We start from the raw sequence: 13,555 nt of genomic DNA, 5'->3' as shown, positions 1-13,555 counted from the left end.
TTGACTAGCTATTAAGTGAACTGCTGAATAAAAGTATATTTGACAGACAGAGAGATATGACTTAATCTCAGCCAAATGGTTCTAGCCGTTAGCACGGAGATGAATGCGAACAAACTGAAGAGAGTCTTCATCGGAGATTCACGCAGAGCCTCTCTGCACTGAACTTGACTTTGAATTCTGAACGGAGAAAATTAGCATTTTTTTGTGGCCGGTCAACCTGAGCAATGTAGACGCATTGCTGCTGGCTTCGACGGGAGTATGATATAAATATTGGAGGCGCGATAGATCATAATGCCGTGACAGCTTCTAACTTTGCGAGGCGCGTCCCCCACCTTTTGAAAGCAGCGCCTTTTGAAAGCGAGCAGGTTTTCCGGAATCATGTAATTGCGAAATCAACCAAACTCCTTCGGTGTGGTCCAGACTCCAGAGGTTTTTTTACGGCGAAAAACAAGATGAATAGCGCACCGATCGGCGTGAGTGGCTCAAACTTGAAGCTAATCGAACACAACCAAACTCAAGAAAAGGAGCTATCGAACCTCCCCATTCACTTGATTGCAACATTGGTGTTCCCTTCAGTGAAACACCTCGTCTGTCGTCCTCAGTCAACTTTGCTACATCATTATAAAGAAACCATTTACCAGTTACCCACTAGTCGTCGCTTTGAATGTGATTCGAGACAGACAAGAAATCAAAACGTTGTTCCGTGATTCCTCCCCATCCAAGAAATCGTCCCCATCCAAGAAATCGAAAGCACGGGACCGTGTGTTGTGGAGTAAACGGGCTTTCAAACACGTGATGGAAGGAAACAATCTACTGAGGCTTCACCACACTAATGAACACTCAGGCAAACTTAAGAAATGATCGGACCTTCGACAAATTACATTGTTCGCCACAGCGCCGACAACACGTGTCTGCGAAAGCCACCAGAGACGCGGAGGAGCGCAAAGCGACCTGGTCCGGCTGGTTCCCGGTTTTCCCGCTTGGTGGCGTCCGTTTCGCTGGAGCCGCGAATACAACTCGATTTCCCCGTTAGCGAAAAACGCTTTCCACGACGCCAATGACGTATGTGGCGTCACGCGCCTTGGAGCGAACTTAGTTTATTTATGGTTATACAACAATAAAATTGCCTTACTAAATCTAGCGGGAAAACGCTTCCCGCAAGACCAATAAAGCACCACATGATGTTGTGACGGTTTGCTGCGCTGCGTAGATGCAAGAAAAATGAACCTGATAAAATTAAAACAAAGAGAGGATGGAAGAAAAGCAGCATACATGAATGAATTTGGCGGGAAAATTTTCCCGTCAAATATAGCGGGTAAATATTTCCACTAAATCTAGGCGCCACGTGACGTCACGAGGGTGACGTCACATGTGACGTCATTCGTTCCGTCAGAAGTGACGTCACGTGTGACATCATTATGGGAAACGTCCCATAATGCAACGCGATGTGGCGCCGACAGCGACAGCGACGACGATGCAGCTCAAGCCGCGCCTAAGAGCTGCGCTCTAATAATAATAATAATAATAATAATAATTTTATTGGCGATGGGGAGAAGTTTAAAGAAGTTCAATTAGCGGGACTGGACAAAGCCTGCATGGGCTTATGGGCCCAGACCCAGTCTGCTAAGTTGTCTATTAAAATGTTTAGATTATCATTTGCTTGCAATACATTATTGCTTCCACATACGCATCTGCACACACATATACACGCACAAATGTCATTCTTGTTGCAGCGCTAAACCACAGCGAAGCAGCACCAGGTCGTTGCCTCGGGAGTGATTGCAGTTTGAAGACAGGCCCGGAGACGCCCACACACACACACACACACACACACACACACACACACACGCATGCACAGGCACAAATGGGCTGAAGTAGACCGGAAGAAATGTCGTAGAGTATATAACTCTTCTTGAGCGGGGGCAATCACATTTCCGTAAAATGATATGCAAAAAAATATTGATTACAATGAGAAGTATACTAAATTATGCAATGTTGAAATTAGTTAACATTTTCTTCAAATTTCTTCTCGTCGTAGCCTTGAGAATACGCTCTGGAAGCTTATTGAAAATGAGAGGAACGTAATATGAGCGAACTCTCTTACCGTAACGCGTGAAGCATCGCGGGGTTTCAAAGCGAGTTACGTGGCGAAAATTCCTTTGAGAGATGAAGGGACGCTTAAAGTCATCGCTCCAGAAGTGGCCAAGCACAACGCTTTGTAGAAATAAAGAATAAAAAGTTGGTAATTGCAGAGTTTCAAAGAGTTCTATGTCAGATGTGAAATTCATTTGGTATCCAACGCTTTTCAATAAGCCTTTTAGAATACGATTGATCTTGTCATGCCATAGTTCTGAGCAATTAGCGAACAGAGTGATGCCGTACCTGAGTATACTGTAGCCTAGAGCATGCGCGATTGACTTTCTAATAGTAAATGGCATAAACACTTTTTGATTAAATAGTAAACAACTAACACTCCGAAGTTTGTTACATATTTGTGAGAGATGCGTGTTCCAGGACATATCCGAGTCGAAATGTATGCCCAAATATTTCACATTATTAACACATTCTAATGGCAGACATTTGCAGTTGCGGCAGTTTGATTTGTGTAAGACAACCGACGAGCGCAGTTTCAATTTCTTTAGTGGATTTCTAAAGCAGACAAATTGTGTCTTGGACATGTTAATTCTAATTAGATTTTCGTCAAACCAGTCCATTAGCTGCGTCGCGTCCTCTGTCAATAGATGTACTGCTTCGTCATAATTCAGATGACGAGATATGAGAACAGTATCGTCTGCATACTGAAATATTCTGCAGTTGGATACTCTGGCTGAGATGTCGTTCACATACAAATTAAAAAGTAAGGGTGACAGAACTGATCCCTGAGGAACTCCCGCTTTTATCATTACGCGCGAACTTTGAAAATTTCCAACACTTACAATTTGCGATCGATCAGAAAAGAAGTTTGCTATCAATGCAAGAAATGGACCGCGGAAGCCGAAGTTATAAAGTTTCTGAAGAAGTAACTAATGGCTGACCGTATCGAATGCTTTAGCAACATCTAGGAAAAGGGCGCACGTAAATAGGTTATTATCAAATGCAGTGTGTATAAGATCGCTGAAATTCTCATGTAAGGACTGAGTGCCTCGTCCAGCTACGAAACCGTATTGGTTCTCTGATAAAATTTCAGAGGTGTCAACAAAACTAGTCATTATATTGGATATGTGTTTTTCCAATATCTCGCCAATGCACGGTAAGATTGAGATGGGTCGATAGCAGTCCATCCGACTTGGTGTTCCCCCTTTGAAGAGTGGTTGTACGAGTGCGGTTTTTAATTCAGAAGGAATGTTGCAAGACGACAGGATACCATTTATCATAATAAGAATGACGTTTTTGATAGTTTCAAAATTTCGGCAGAGGTCTCCAATTCGTATGCCATCGATACCTGGAGACTTTTTCCGCTTTATACCGAATACAATTGATCGCAATGTGTGCTCATATATTAGGGGCAGAAAAGCAGATGGAGATATTTTGTCAACATGACTAGGAGTGATGAATGTCACTCTGGAATCCCTGGAAATTCCCGATGATGTCGCAAATTGCTTGTTGAAGTCATTCACAGTTGACTGCAAGTCCGAACCGAAATGCTTCTCTAGGGATGCTATTATGGGTTGCCTAGATGCCCGCCCTCGAAATGCGTTTATTAAGTCCCAGGTTTCTCGTGGATTGTACCTCGTCTCAAAAAACTTTTTTTGGAAGTAACGGCGCTTTGAGGATCGGATCATCGCATTCAATTTGTTTCTCGCGCAACAGAATTCTGCTCTCAGCTCCAAGTTACTAGGAGCGCGACGAGAGCGTATCCATAACGCCTCTTTATCTTTAATGGCTCTCATGATATTGATGTCGAGCCAGGGCTTATCTGATCGTTGTTTGAAATTGACTACTTTCTGGGAGGCATCATAAAAAGACTGAAAAATTGCAACAAAAGCAGGGTATACATTACAAGGTTCTGTAGACTGCAGGAAGTCATTCCAGTTGAAGGCAGCGACTAAAGCATCGAATTTAATAGTATCTGTTATAATTACGCACGTTTGGTTTCTTCTACTATGTTTCTGTTGGGTAGCTTGGTGCTCCAAGTGACAACCTACCAAGTAGTGATCGGAAAGCTTTTGATGAATGACAGCGGTTTTCACAAGTGCATCTGGGGCTCTGATATTTATGTGATCGATGCAAGAGACTACTAGTCTACCAGATAGAACTTCTTCTCTTGTTGGGATGTTAATGGTATTTTCAATTCCATAGTCCGACAGTAAACTTAAGTAGTCACAAACTGTAGATTTGTTAGGCTTTAAAGTGTCAATATTCATGTCTCCTATTAAACAAAATTGCCCTTCTGACCGCAACTCTTTGAGGATAATGTCCAGTTCTGCTAGAAAAAGCGAGGGGTTCTCCGAAGGTGGCCTGTACACTGCCAGCAAGAATAAAGAAAATGTGCAGTACGTAACTTTGATGGCGATTGATTCTGCATGTTGAAAAGACACACTTGAACTCGTTGTCAGCCATTTGTCCTTAATATAGATGGCAATACCACCGCCCCTACGAATATTACGCGTGTAAAAAAATTCATTATACCCATTTAAGACGAACTGATTACATTGAGAAGCTGTCACATCAATCTCGGTTAGAACAAATATATCGACAGCTGGGTCTAAGTTGTTTACGACTATTCGGAACTCCTCCCAATGCTTTCTTAAGCTTCTAATATTTACATGGATAATTGTTAATGAATGATTAGAAATTGGACCTAAAATATGATTAAATGAATTACAATCTGGAAGGGAGTGACAAGTTGTAGAAGAGCTACTCATCGATGTTTAAGTGATTTGATCCAGTGCACCAGTGTCAGTGATGCGGAGGAGGGGAGAGTTCTGGCTCTGTTTAGCGTAGATTTTGCCATGTCGGACCCATAAAAATTTGAAATTATTTTCCTTCCCTCTGGTCCGCGCCATCCAAAATAGCTTCCTATTTGAATCCGTGAGGTTTTCGTTAAAATATACTCGGGGATGAGAATCATCACGAGGTAAGTAACCCAGGCGTCCTCGGTAGCCCATCCAGTGCTCCTTAATGGAGACAGACGAGAATCGTATTAGCACGGGTGGTACTGCACCAGACTTCACCGGCAGGCGATGTGCAGAAACGATATGTGAAGGATGAAAACCCTCAATGTTGATTTGATGTGCGAGCCCTGTTAGATGATCCATAATGTTCTCCTGGGGTGAAAATGGGATGCCATGCACCTCTAAATTGGAGAGACGATTATATTGCTCCATGTCATTCTGATTTATTTTTAGCTGTTGGATTTCACGTGCCTGCTCAGACACGGTGGATTGCAAGAATAATGTTTCAGCTTATAGCCCTTTGATTATTGTGGCCTGAGATTTAACTGAGGTCACAAGGGAGTCATACTGTGACGAGACAAAACTAATTGATTCCTGCATCGCATTGACCGAGTCGCGCATTGTGTCGACCGCCTCTTTCATTGATAATAAAGCGTCGACCTTTGGGTGTAGTTCGTGAAGGGCATCAACGGTGTCCTTCCACGCAAGCAGAAGGTCAAGTTTTTTGTTCACCGTCGATAGCTCTGCCAAAAAGGCAATGGGATCCGCTTGAGATGACAGAGTGAGATCGCCGTCAAGATTTGATTTAGACAGTCCTCCCCGGCATCCGGGACAGCGCCATTTCTCATGTTTTGCGGCGCACATCCCTTTGAACGTGCTTTCCGAGACACCGGAACATTTTTTTCCTAAATGGTAGGCAAGCGCGCAGTCTGCACATTTCATGAAGCGACCGTCCTTTGGCACCGAATCGGAGCATCGAGCACAAATCTCAGGTCCTGCCATAGTGTTTACTCAACGACGAATAAGGTGAAGATAGAAGCGGAAAAAAATGATCAAACTAAAAGCAAGCAAGAGAGACACTTCCAGGCTCACCCGCAAAATCAGAGTACTAGCTGTTATTGTGGTGCACGTGACCGCCAACAACGATCAGCCGGCTCTAGCATGGGCTTGATGAAACGCAGATTGAGCTTCGGTGGTCACCAGTCGATTGCCGCTGTCATGATGTTTCGAGAGGATTCGTGCAGATGAGAAACGTCTTTCAGCTCACCGCGAAATATATTGCGCTAGGTGAGCTAGAGCTGCGCGACTGAAGCGGTAGCGAAAGCCGAGAATTTAGATGCTGCGGAAGGCTACCGGGAAACTAGAGCCAACAAAAATGCTGGTGACCTGATTTGGCTTGAGGACCGCTCCCGTCAAGTTCCCTTGGCTTCTTCATGGGTCTTTGACTGGCTGATGGTTGTAGACGGGCATTAAATAATTTGGTTTCTGCTTAAAATGCGAAGAGCATTCAAAAAGACCGACCGCTCTCGGGAACTTCTTCGGGAAGTTTCCGAGAGCGGGAATAATACCGGAACACCGGAACACTCGAGAACTCGGGAATAATAATAATAATAATAAAAATAATAAATATTGTTTCACAGGCATTCAGTAACACAGTGCAAATACGGGCCTGTCCAAGGCACAATGGGCTCGTGGGACAGGACCTGGCAAGTCGGTCAACGAAAATATCATGTGGTTAGTACAAATTGAAGAAGAAAGAAACAGTAGGCAACATTTCGGCAACGCAGGTGGCACAAAGCACCAATGGCAGATTTTGGGAAATCACACTAAATTGTTACATTGGTCAGCATTGTTTTTAACGTTCTCCTTGTAATAGCGTTGAATATGCTCTCCGGAAGTTTATTGAAAACTAAGGGTACATAGTAAGGCCGAACTATTTTGCCGTAACGCGTAACACATGTGGGAATACAAAAAAAAAAAAAAGTGGTGTGCCGCGAAGACTCCTTTGACGTACAAAGGGGCGCTAAAAATCATTACTCCACAAATGTCGCAGCACTAGTTTAAAAAAAAAAGAAGAAAAATTTGGCATCTGTAGGACTTAAAAAACATTAATGTCAGGTAAAAACTCCATCTGATATCCTACGCTCTTCAACAAAGCCTTTAATATACGGTCAATTTCAATTTGCCACAGTTCCGCGAAATTCCCAAACACTGTATTACCATATCTAAGTAAGCCAAGGGCATGTGCGACTGACTTTCTCACGAAGAATGGCACGAACACTCTATGATTAAAAAGTATGCAGCGAACACTCCAAAGTTTCCCGCAAACGGACGACAAATGCGAGTTCTATGACATGTCAGAATCAACTAACACACCTAAATATTTCGCGCGATGAACGTGCCCGAGATGAGGACACTCACAGTCGAGGCAACTCGAGTAGTGTAATGCCACTTGCAAGCCAAGGTTCACTTCTTTCAGTGAGTTACTGAAGCAGCCCACTTTTGTATTCGACGCATTGATTGTAAATAAATTTTCGCCGAACCAGCCCAATATTTGCACCGCGTCGCCTTGCAAAAGCCGTACAGCATTATCATACCTGAGATGACGTGGTACTAGTGCGCTGTCGTCTGCATATTGAAAGATGGCACAACCAGATACTCTGGTTGAAATATCGTTTACATAGAGGGTAAAAAGTAACGGTGACAAGACGGATCCCTGAAGGACACCAGCCTTTATCAACACCTGTGCACTTTCAAAATGCACGACAGATACGATTTGGCAACGATCGATAAGAAAGTTTATCAGTATATTGAAGAAGGGGCAACGGAAGCCGAAACTATGAAGTTTCTGAAGGAGTAATTTGTGGCTAACCGCATCGAAGGCTTTCGATATGTTCAAGAAAAAAGCGCAGGACAAAATACTGTTTTCAAACGCACTATGAATTAAATCAGAAAAGTCTTCAAGCAGCAGCTGTGTGCCTCTTCCTGCCACGAGGCCATACTAACTACGGGAAAGAATGTCAGAGCTATCAGTGAAACTAGACATCACAATGAACAGATGTTTTTCAAGTATTTCCCCCATGTATGGCAGGATTGAGATAGGACGGTACTATTCGTGCTTATCTGCCGTTCCTCCCTTAAAAATCGGTTTAACAAGCGCCGTTTTCAGATCTGCAGGTTTGGCACCGGACAATAAAAAAAACTATTTATCATGCATACAAGGACCTCTTTGATAGCGTCAAAGTTTCGACACAAATCGGCAAGACGGACGTTATCAATTCCAAGCGCCTTGTTGCTTCTTGTACCAAACACAATGGAGTGCAATGTGCATAGGTCAAGAGGCGGTAAAAACGCAGAGGCCGACACTCTAAAGTCACCACTTAAATTAACTGACACATCCCCATGGTCTCTGAACGGCACGTGACCACGGAGAAGAGAGTGAGCTCGATCAAACCGGCCAGTTCTCGATAGGCGGATTTTGGGAGGAAAAAAAAAAAAGCGAATTTCGAACCGCATATTTTGTTTTGGGTAGCTGGGCATGGGCTGGGTTTTGGGCATACATCGGCAAACCTCACTCATGAGGGCCCTCACTCACCCTCACTCACCCTCATCTTCACAGGTGAGGTGAGGGTGAGTGAGTTTCTGAACCAGGAAAATTCATGAGTGTGAGGGTGAGTGAGGGCCGTGAGGGCTGTGAGGGCCGTGAGGGCCGTGAGGGCGGTGAGGGCCGTGAGGGCGGTGAGGGCCGTGAGGGCCGTGAGGGCCGTGAGGGCGGTGAGGGCCGTGAGAGCCATGAGGGCGGTGAGGGCGGTAAGGGGTATGAGGGCCATGAGTGCGTGAGGGGCGTGAGGGCGGTGAGTGGCGTGAGGGCCATGAGTGCATAAGTGGTGTGAGGGCGGCGAGTGCGTGAGGGGTGTGAGGGCCATGAGTGCGTGAGGGCAGTGAGTGGCATGAGAGGCGTGAGGGCCGTGAGGGCCATGAGGGCGGTGAGCGCATGAGGTGTGTGAGGGCCATGAGTGCGTGAGGGCGGTGAGTGCGTGAAGCCCCCTTCAGATCGAGCATCTTTCTCAGCAATTTTGGTGTTAATGGCGGGTTGTTCTCTAGCTTTCCCTAGATCGACAGGAATTGCTGAGATCGGGTCCGGCTTGAAATAAGCAAGCAACTCGGAGCAATTCGAATACGTTTGAAGCGGCTGCATCCAATCAGGGACGCAAAATTTTCACGCGATACCTCGTGCCGGTGATGATGACACTGAAGGACTTGGTTCTGGTTTGAAATCGATCGTTTTTTGGAAATAGCCTGTTTCAGAAAGGTGCATTAGTATTCTTAACGAGGTTTAAATGCATAAAAACACGTTTATAACGCGTAATTGTGTCTAAATAGTGCAAGAAAAATAAAATTTTATGATGACGATGGCAAACTGCAGCAATTGGTTGCTGCGTGTGAACGCGGGCGGCCCGTGTTGCTGGTGTTGCGACGTAAAGTTTCTGGGCGAAATTGCCCCATCTAGAGCTGGCCTGAGTGGCGTGAGGGCCATGAGTGCGTGAGGGGCGTGAGGGGTGTGAGGGCCGCAAGGGCGGTGAGTGGCGTGAGGGCCATGAGGGCAGGGCCGTGAGGGCGGTGAGTGGCGTGAGGGCTATGAGTGCGTGAGGGCCGTGAGGGCGGTGAGGGCGGTGAGGGCCGTGAGGGCGGTGAGGGTCGTGAGGGCGGTGAGTGGCGTGAGGGCGGTGAGTAGCGTGAGGGTCATGAGTGAGTGAGGGGCGTGAGGGCCCTGAGGGCGGTGAGGGGCGTGAGGGCGGTGAGTGCGTGAGGACCGTGAGGTTCAGTGAGGTTCAGTGAAGGGCTGAAGGTGAGTGTGAGGGTGAGTGAGGGTCTGAAGGTGAGTGTAGCTGTGAGGGTGAGGGTGAGTGAGGGGCTTAGGTGAGTGTGGCTGTGAGGGTGAGGGTGAGTGAGGGCGACCTAAAATGCCGACCTCTGGTTTTGGGTAGTTGAGGTTTTGGGGATATGACAAGTACAAATCTTGTCCAGCTCGCTTGCACCTTTGCATTCAATAGCATTATGATCTGAAACTTAAATTGCAAGCTTCACCCTTGTTGGTGTTAGACTGGTGGCACCTGATAAAACCCGTTCGCTCTACTGACGTCTAACCCCTGGTTAGCTCAGTTGGTAGAGCGCTCCACCTGTAATAAAGAGGTCCCGGATTCGATACCCGAACCAGGCGGATTTTTTCGGTCGCCCACCAGTCACCTAGCTGTGTTTGGAGATTTGTGCCTGTCCTTTGTCCCTCTTGTTCCCTTTCTCCATAGCTTATTTTCATAATTTCTTGTCCAGCTCGTTTCCACCTTTGCATTTAATTGCATTATAATCTGAACCTTAAATTGCAAGCTTCACCCTTGTTGGTGTTGGACTGGTGGCAGCTGATAAAACCCGTTTGCTCTACTGACGCCTAACCCCTGGTTAGCTCAGTTGGTAGATCGCTCCACCTGTAATGGAGAGGTCCCGGGTTCGATACCCGGACCAGGCAGATTTTTTCGGTCGCGCACTAGTCACCTAGCGGAGTTTAAAGATTTGTGCCGGTCCTTTGTCCCTCCTGTTCCCCTTCTCCGGGGGTTATTTTCATCATTTCTTGTCCGGCACCCTTGCACCTTTGCATTTAATTGCATTAAAGTAAATACCCTGTCAATGTCCCCTCAAATCAGGACGCAGCCCATGCTACGAGTTATTCGGGCCAATCAAACTACGTCAAAAGTCAACCGAATAACATGGTGTTCGTCATGTCAATGTACGTGTTCCATCATCGCTTAACCTATCATGTCTACATCTACATTAGCTATAACTAGAATACTGTGTTTTCCGAGTTTAGTTTTTTTTTTTTTTGTACGTGAAATTCGGAGGGTGTTCTTTGGAGAATATTATCTTTGGAAATTCAAGGTTTATCAGAGTTTATTTTTGTTAGATTCCCAATTCCCCGAAATTCGGAGTTTCCTTCTACTTTAAAAAATATATATAATGTCCGGACAAAATGCACACTAAATTCATGAAACAAATCACCGGTATCGAAAGATATTTCAGCAGCTGCATTTGGCGTTGGCGCCTTTGCGATCGGCAGTATACTAACCGTCACACGACATATCTTGAAAACAAGTGTTACTTAAATAAACATCGGTACTTTGAAACGACGAAACTCCCTGACGCATAAAATATTCAGCTGCCCTCCCCATCCTATGAAATCTACCGGTGCACATACTGCACTGTTATAAACACCAAACCCTTCCTCCCTCTAGGAAGCACAACTAGTATGGTTCAAACTGGAAACGGGAACAGTGACTTTCGTCGCGGTCGAGAAGTATATAATGGCCCATTGTACTGAACGAACCTTGACGAGATAAGCGGGAAGCTATCTCTTTGTCAATGGTCGAAGATGAAAGAAAAACATATTGCGAATTCCCTTGGTCGCTTTGGAGCGCGCCGGGGTTAGTAGACCAGATCGGAGATGGATCACGCCATTCGAACGGAGTCGCTCCGTTCGTGGAACGTGGAACGTGACCAGTCCTGCCGAGATCGCCAGATGCCTTCCCGTCATTCACCTCTCCGCGGATTCCATGTAAAAATGTCCCTCGAGACGAAACGTACATCGAGTCAAAATGTCCAATGTCGGACGTTCTGACACTATGGACATTTCGTCTCGATTGGCATTTTGACCGGGACGGACATTTTGATTCTATTGGGCGTTTCGTCCCTATGAACATTTCGACCCGTTAGACAGTTTGACTGCTATTCGAACACTTGTACTGATACCAACTTGTATACATATGTAGTATATATAGACACGCGTTCTCGCACAAACGATCATAATCTGCACGATTTCGCAAACCTGAATAACTTTTCAATTTTGTGACAAACCACATTTTCCTGTGTCGGATGTTTAGGAGAGAACAGCCTTTTTTTTTTGAAAAGGAAACATTACGGCCCGCTCAACCTCCGCCAAAACGTGCCCAATGGCTGGAACAATATGCCGAATGTTAAATTTGGAACATGAATGAGCTAGCTTCACATAATGACCACTGCGGCTGAAACGCCCAAGATATAGATCGAGAACAAACGGAACGCTGTTGCCTTAAGCAATGTTGCACTTCACCACACCACAAGGTCCCCGGACACAACAGGGCACAGTGAAGCTTAAATTGAACCCAGCGGAGCGGAGGGGGTGGGGCGATCGTTGAGACAATTCGTAAAAGGACAACTCGCAGCAGGGCTATTGGTCACAGGGGACTTCGTCATAGGTAGGACAGATTGTCACTGGGCCAACTGGTCATACACCGGAAGAACAGTGGCATGGAACGCGGAAGGGGGAAAAGCGAAAAGTTTCAATGACAACTTAATGTTTCGCACTCTGTAGTTTCGGAGCTCTCAGTCACTTTTGTTTTCTGGGTTCCGAGAGAATCCTGTTTAGTAATATTTTTGTCGGGTTTCCAACTTTGTCGGGTTTGTCGGGACTCGGTGGACAATTCGACCCGACTGCACATTTCGTCACGATGGATATTTTGACACGCGTCTCATGTGACCTGTTGGACATTTTGACCCGATGGACATTACGTCACGATGAACACTTTGGCCAGGAGCCCTTCCCGCGGTCCGCATCTCAAAGCAGATGTTTTCACAATAGCGGCGCTAACAACAGGTTTTTCGGATTTATCCGAAAGCAATGAACCCTGCTATAACACGGCAGCCTTGGCCCCTCCGTACCCCTAGCGCCACATAGCTGACGCACTCTGAAACACCATACGCACCCCACCTACATTATGCGGCGGAATTTCTCTTCAAGATTGCAACCACACTGCACCCTTGTCGTCTGCTAGGCGCAAAGCAGATGCCGCCACAGCCTTGCTGATGCTTGCCTCGCAGGCTTTTGTGAGGGCCTCTTAATTGTTAAATTGTTTTCTGGACGTTTCGGTCAAACATTTTGCAGAGAGATGTCCGCAGAACGGGAATTAAGGTTATGGAAATTTAATTGAACTAACTTGAGCAAAAGGTTGGACATGAAGAACTTGAAATTCCCACCTACGGCGTCCATCTGCTAACGAAAGGAGCCTTTCGTTAGAAGTTTTTTTTTTTTTTTTATTTCGATCTTTTTATTCGGGTAAGTTTGTTCAGTGAAATTTTGATAACCTTACTGCAAGTTCTTCGGCAATCTCTGTAAAAAATTGTAGCTCGCCTCCACAAACCGATCTATGCGTTCCCTTCAAACGGCCATCGATTCCTTTGGTTCGAACTGTATATCAGATTGGCCTTACCTTGCCGGAGTACGAACGCACAGACGACGAATGCCGCAAGCCCAATAATGGCGCCCGGAATTTTCATGGCTTGAAGCTTGGAAGACCTACCGGGTTCTAGCACAGCTGCGACTCGACGTCGGCGTCCGGTCGTGTGTAGTCTGGCCCCAGATAACGGGGCGAGATAAGAACCGTCGCGTTGAAGATCCTTATCTTTTAGGGGCGAGTAAACCTGCGACCCGCAGCCGCGTATGACGAAGCCCAAAACGAGAGAATGAGGGCTTCAGACTATGGAAATAAGATTTTTGAATCAATAAAACATTTTTTTTTTGTTTAGGCAGATATTTAGGGTGTTTCTGCGAATATTCCCACAAAATCCTACAAATA

The 13,555-nt window shown here is 45.7% G+C and overlaps 1 protein-coding gene across 1 annotated transcript in view; it reads right to left on the bottom strand.

The window, feature by feature from the left end:
* LOC115325339 overlaps positions 1–13,374 on the bottom strand; it is a 31,167-nt gene extending 17,793 nt beyond the window's left edge. Inside the window, exon 1 of the mRNA XM_029986058.3 lies at positions 13,190–13,374. Coding sequence (XP_029841918.2) covers positions 13,190–13,256 — 67 coding nt within the window. The 5' untranslated portion in view covers positions 13,257–13,374. The remainder of the gene's footprint in view (positions 1–13,189) is intronic.
* Between the last annotated feature and the right edge of the window lie 181 nt (positions 13,375–13,555).

This window comes from Ixodes scapularis, unplaced genomic scaffold (genome assembly GCF_016920785.2).
Source record: "Ixodes scapularis isolate PalLabHiFi unplaced genomic scaffold, ASM1692078v2 PGA_scaffold13__105_contigs__length_92229423, whole genome shotgun sequence".
NCBI classification, from domain to species: domain Eukaryota; kingdom Metazoa; phylum Arthropoda; class Arachnida; order Ixodida; family Ixodidae; genus Ixodes; species Ixodes scapularis.
The sequence above is the reverse complement of the archived record's forward strand: the minus strand, read 5'-3'. Positions and strand labels throughout refer to the sequence as shown.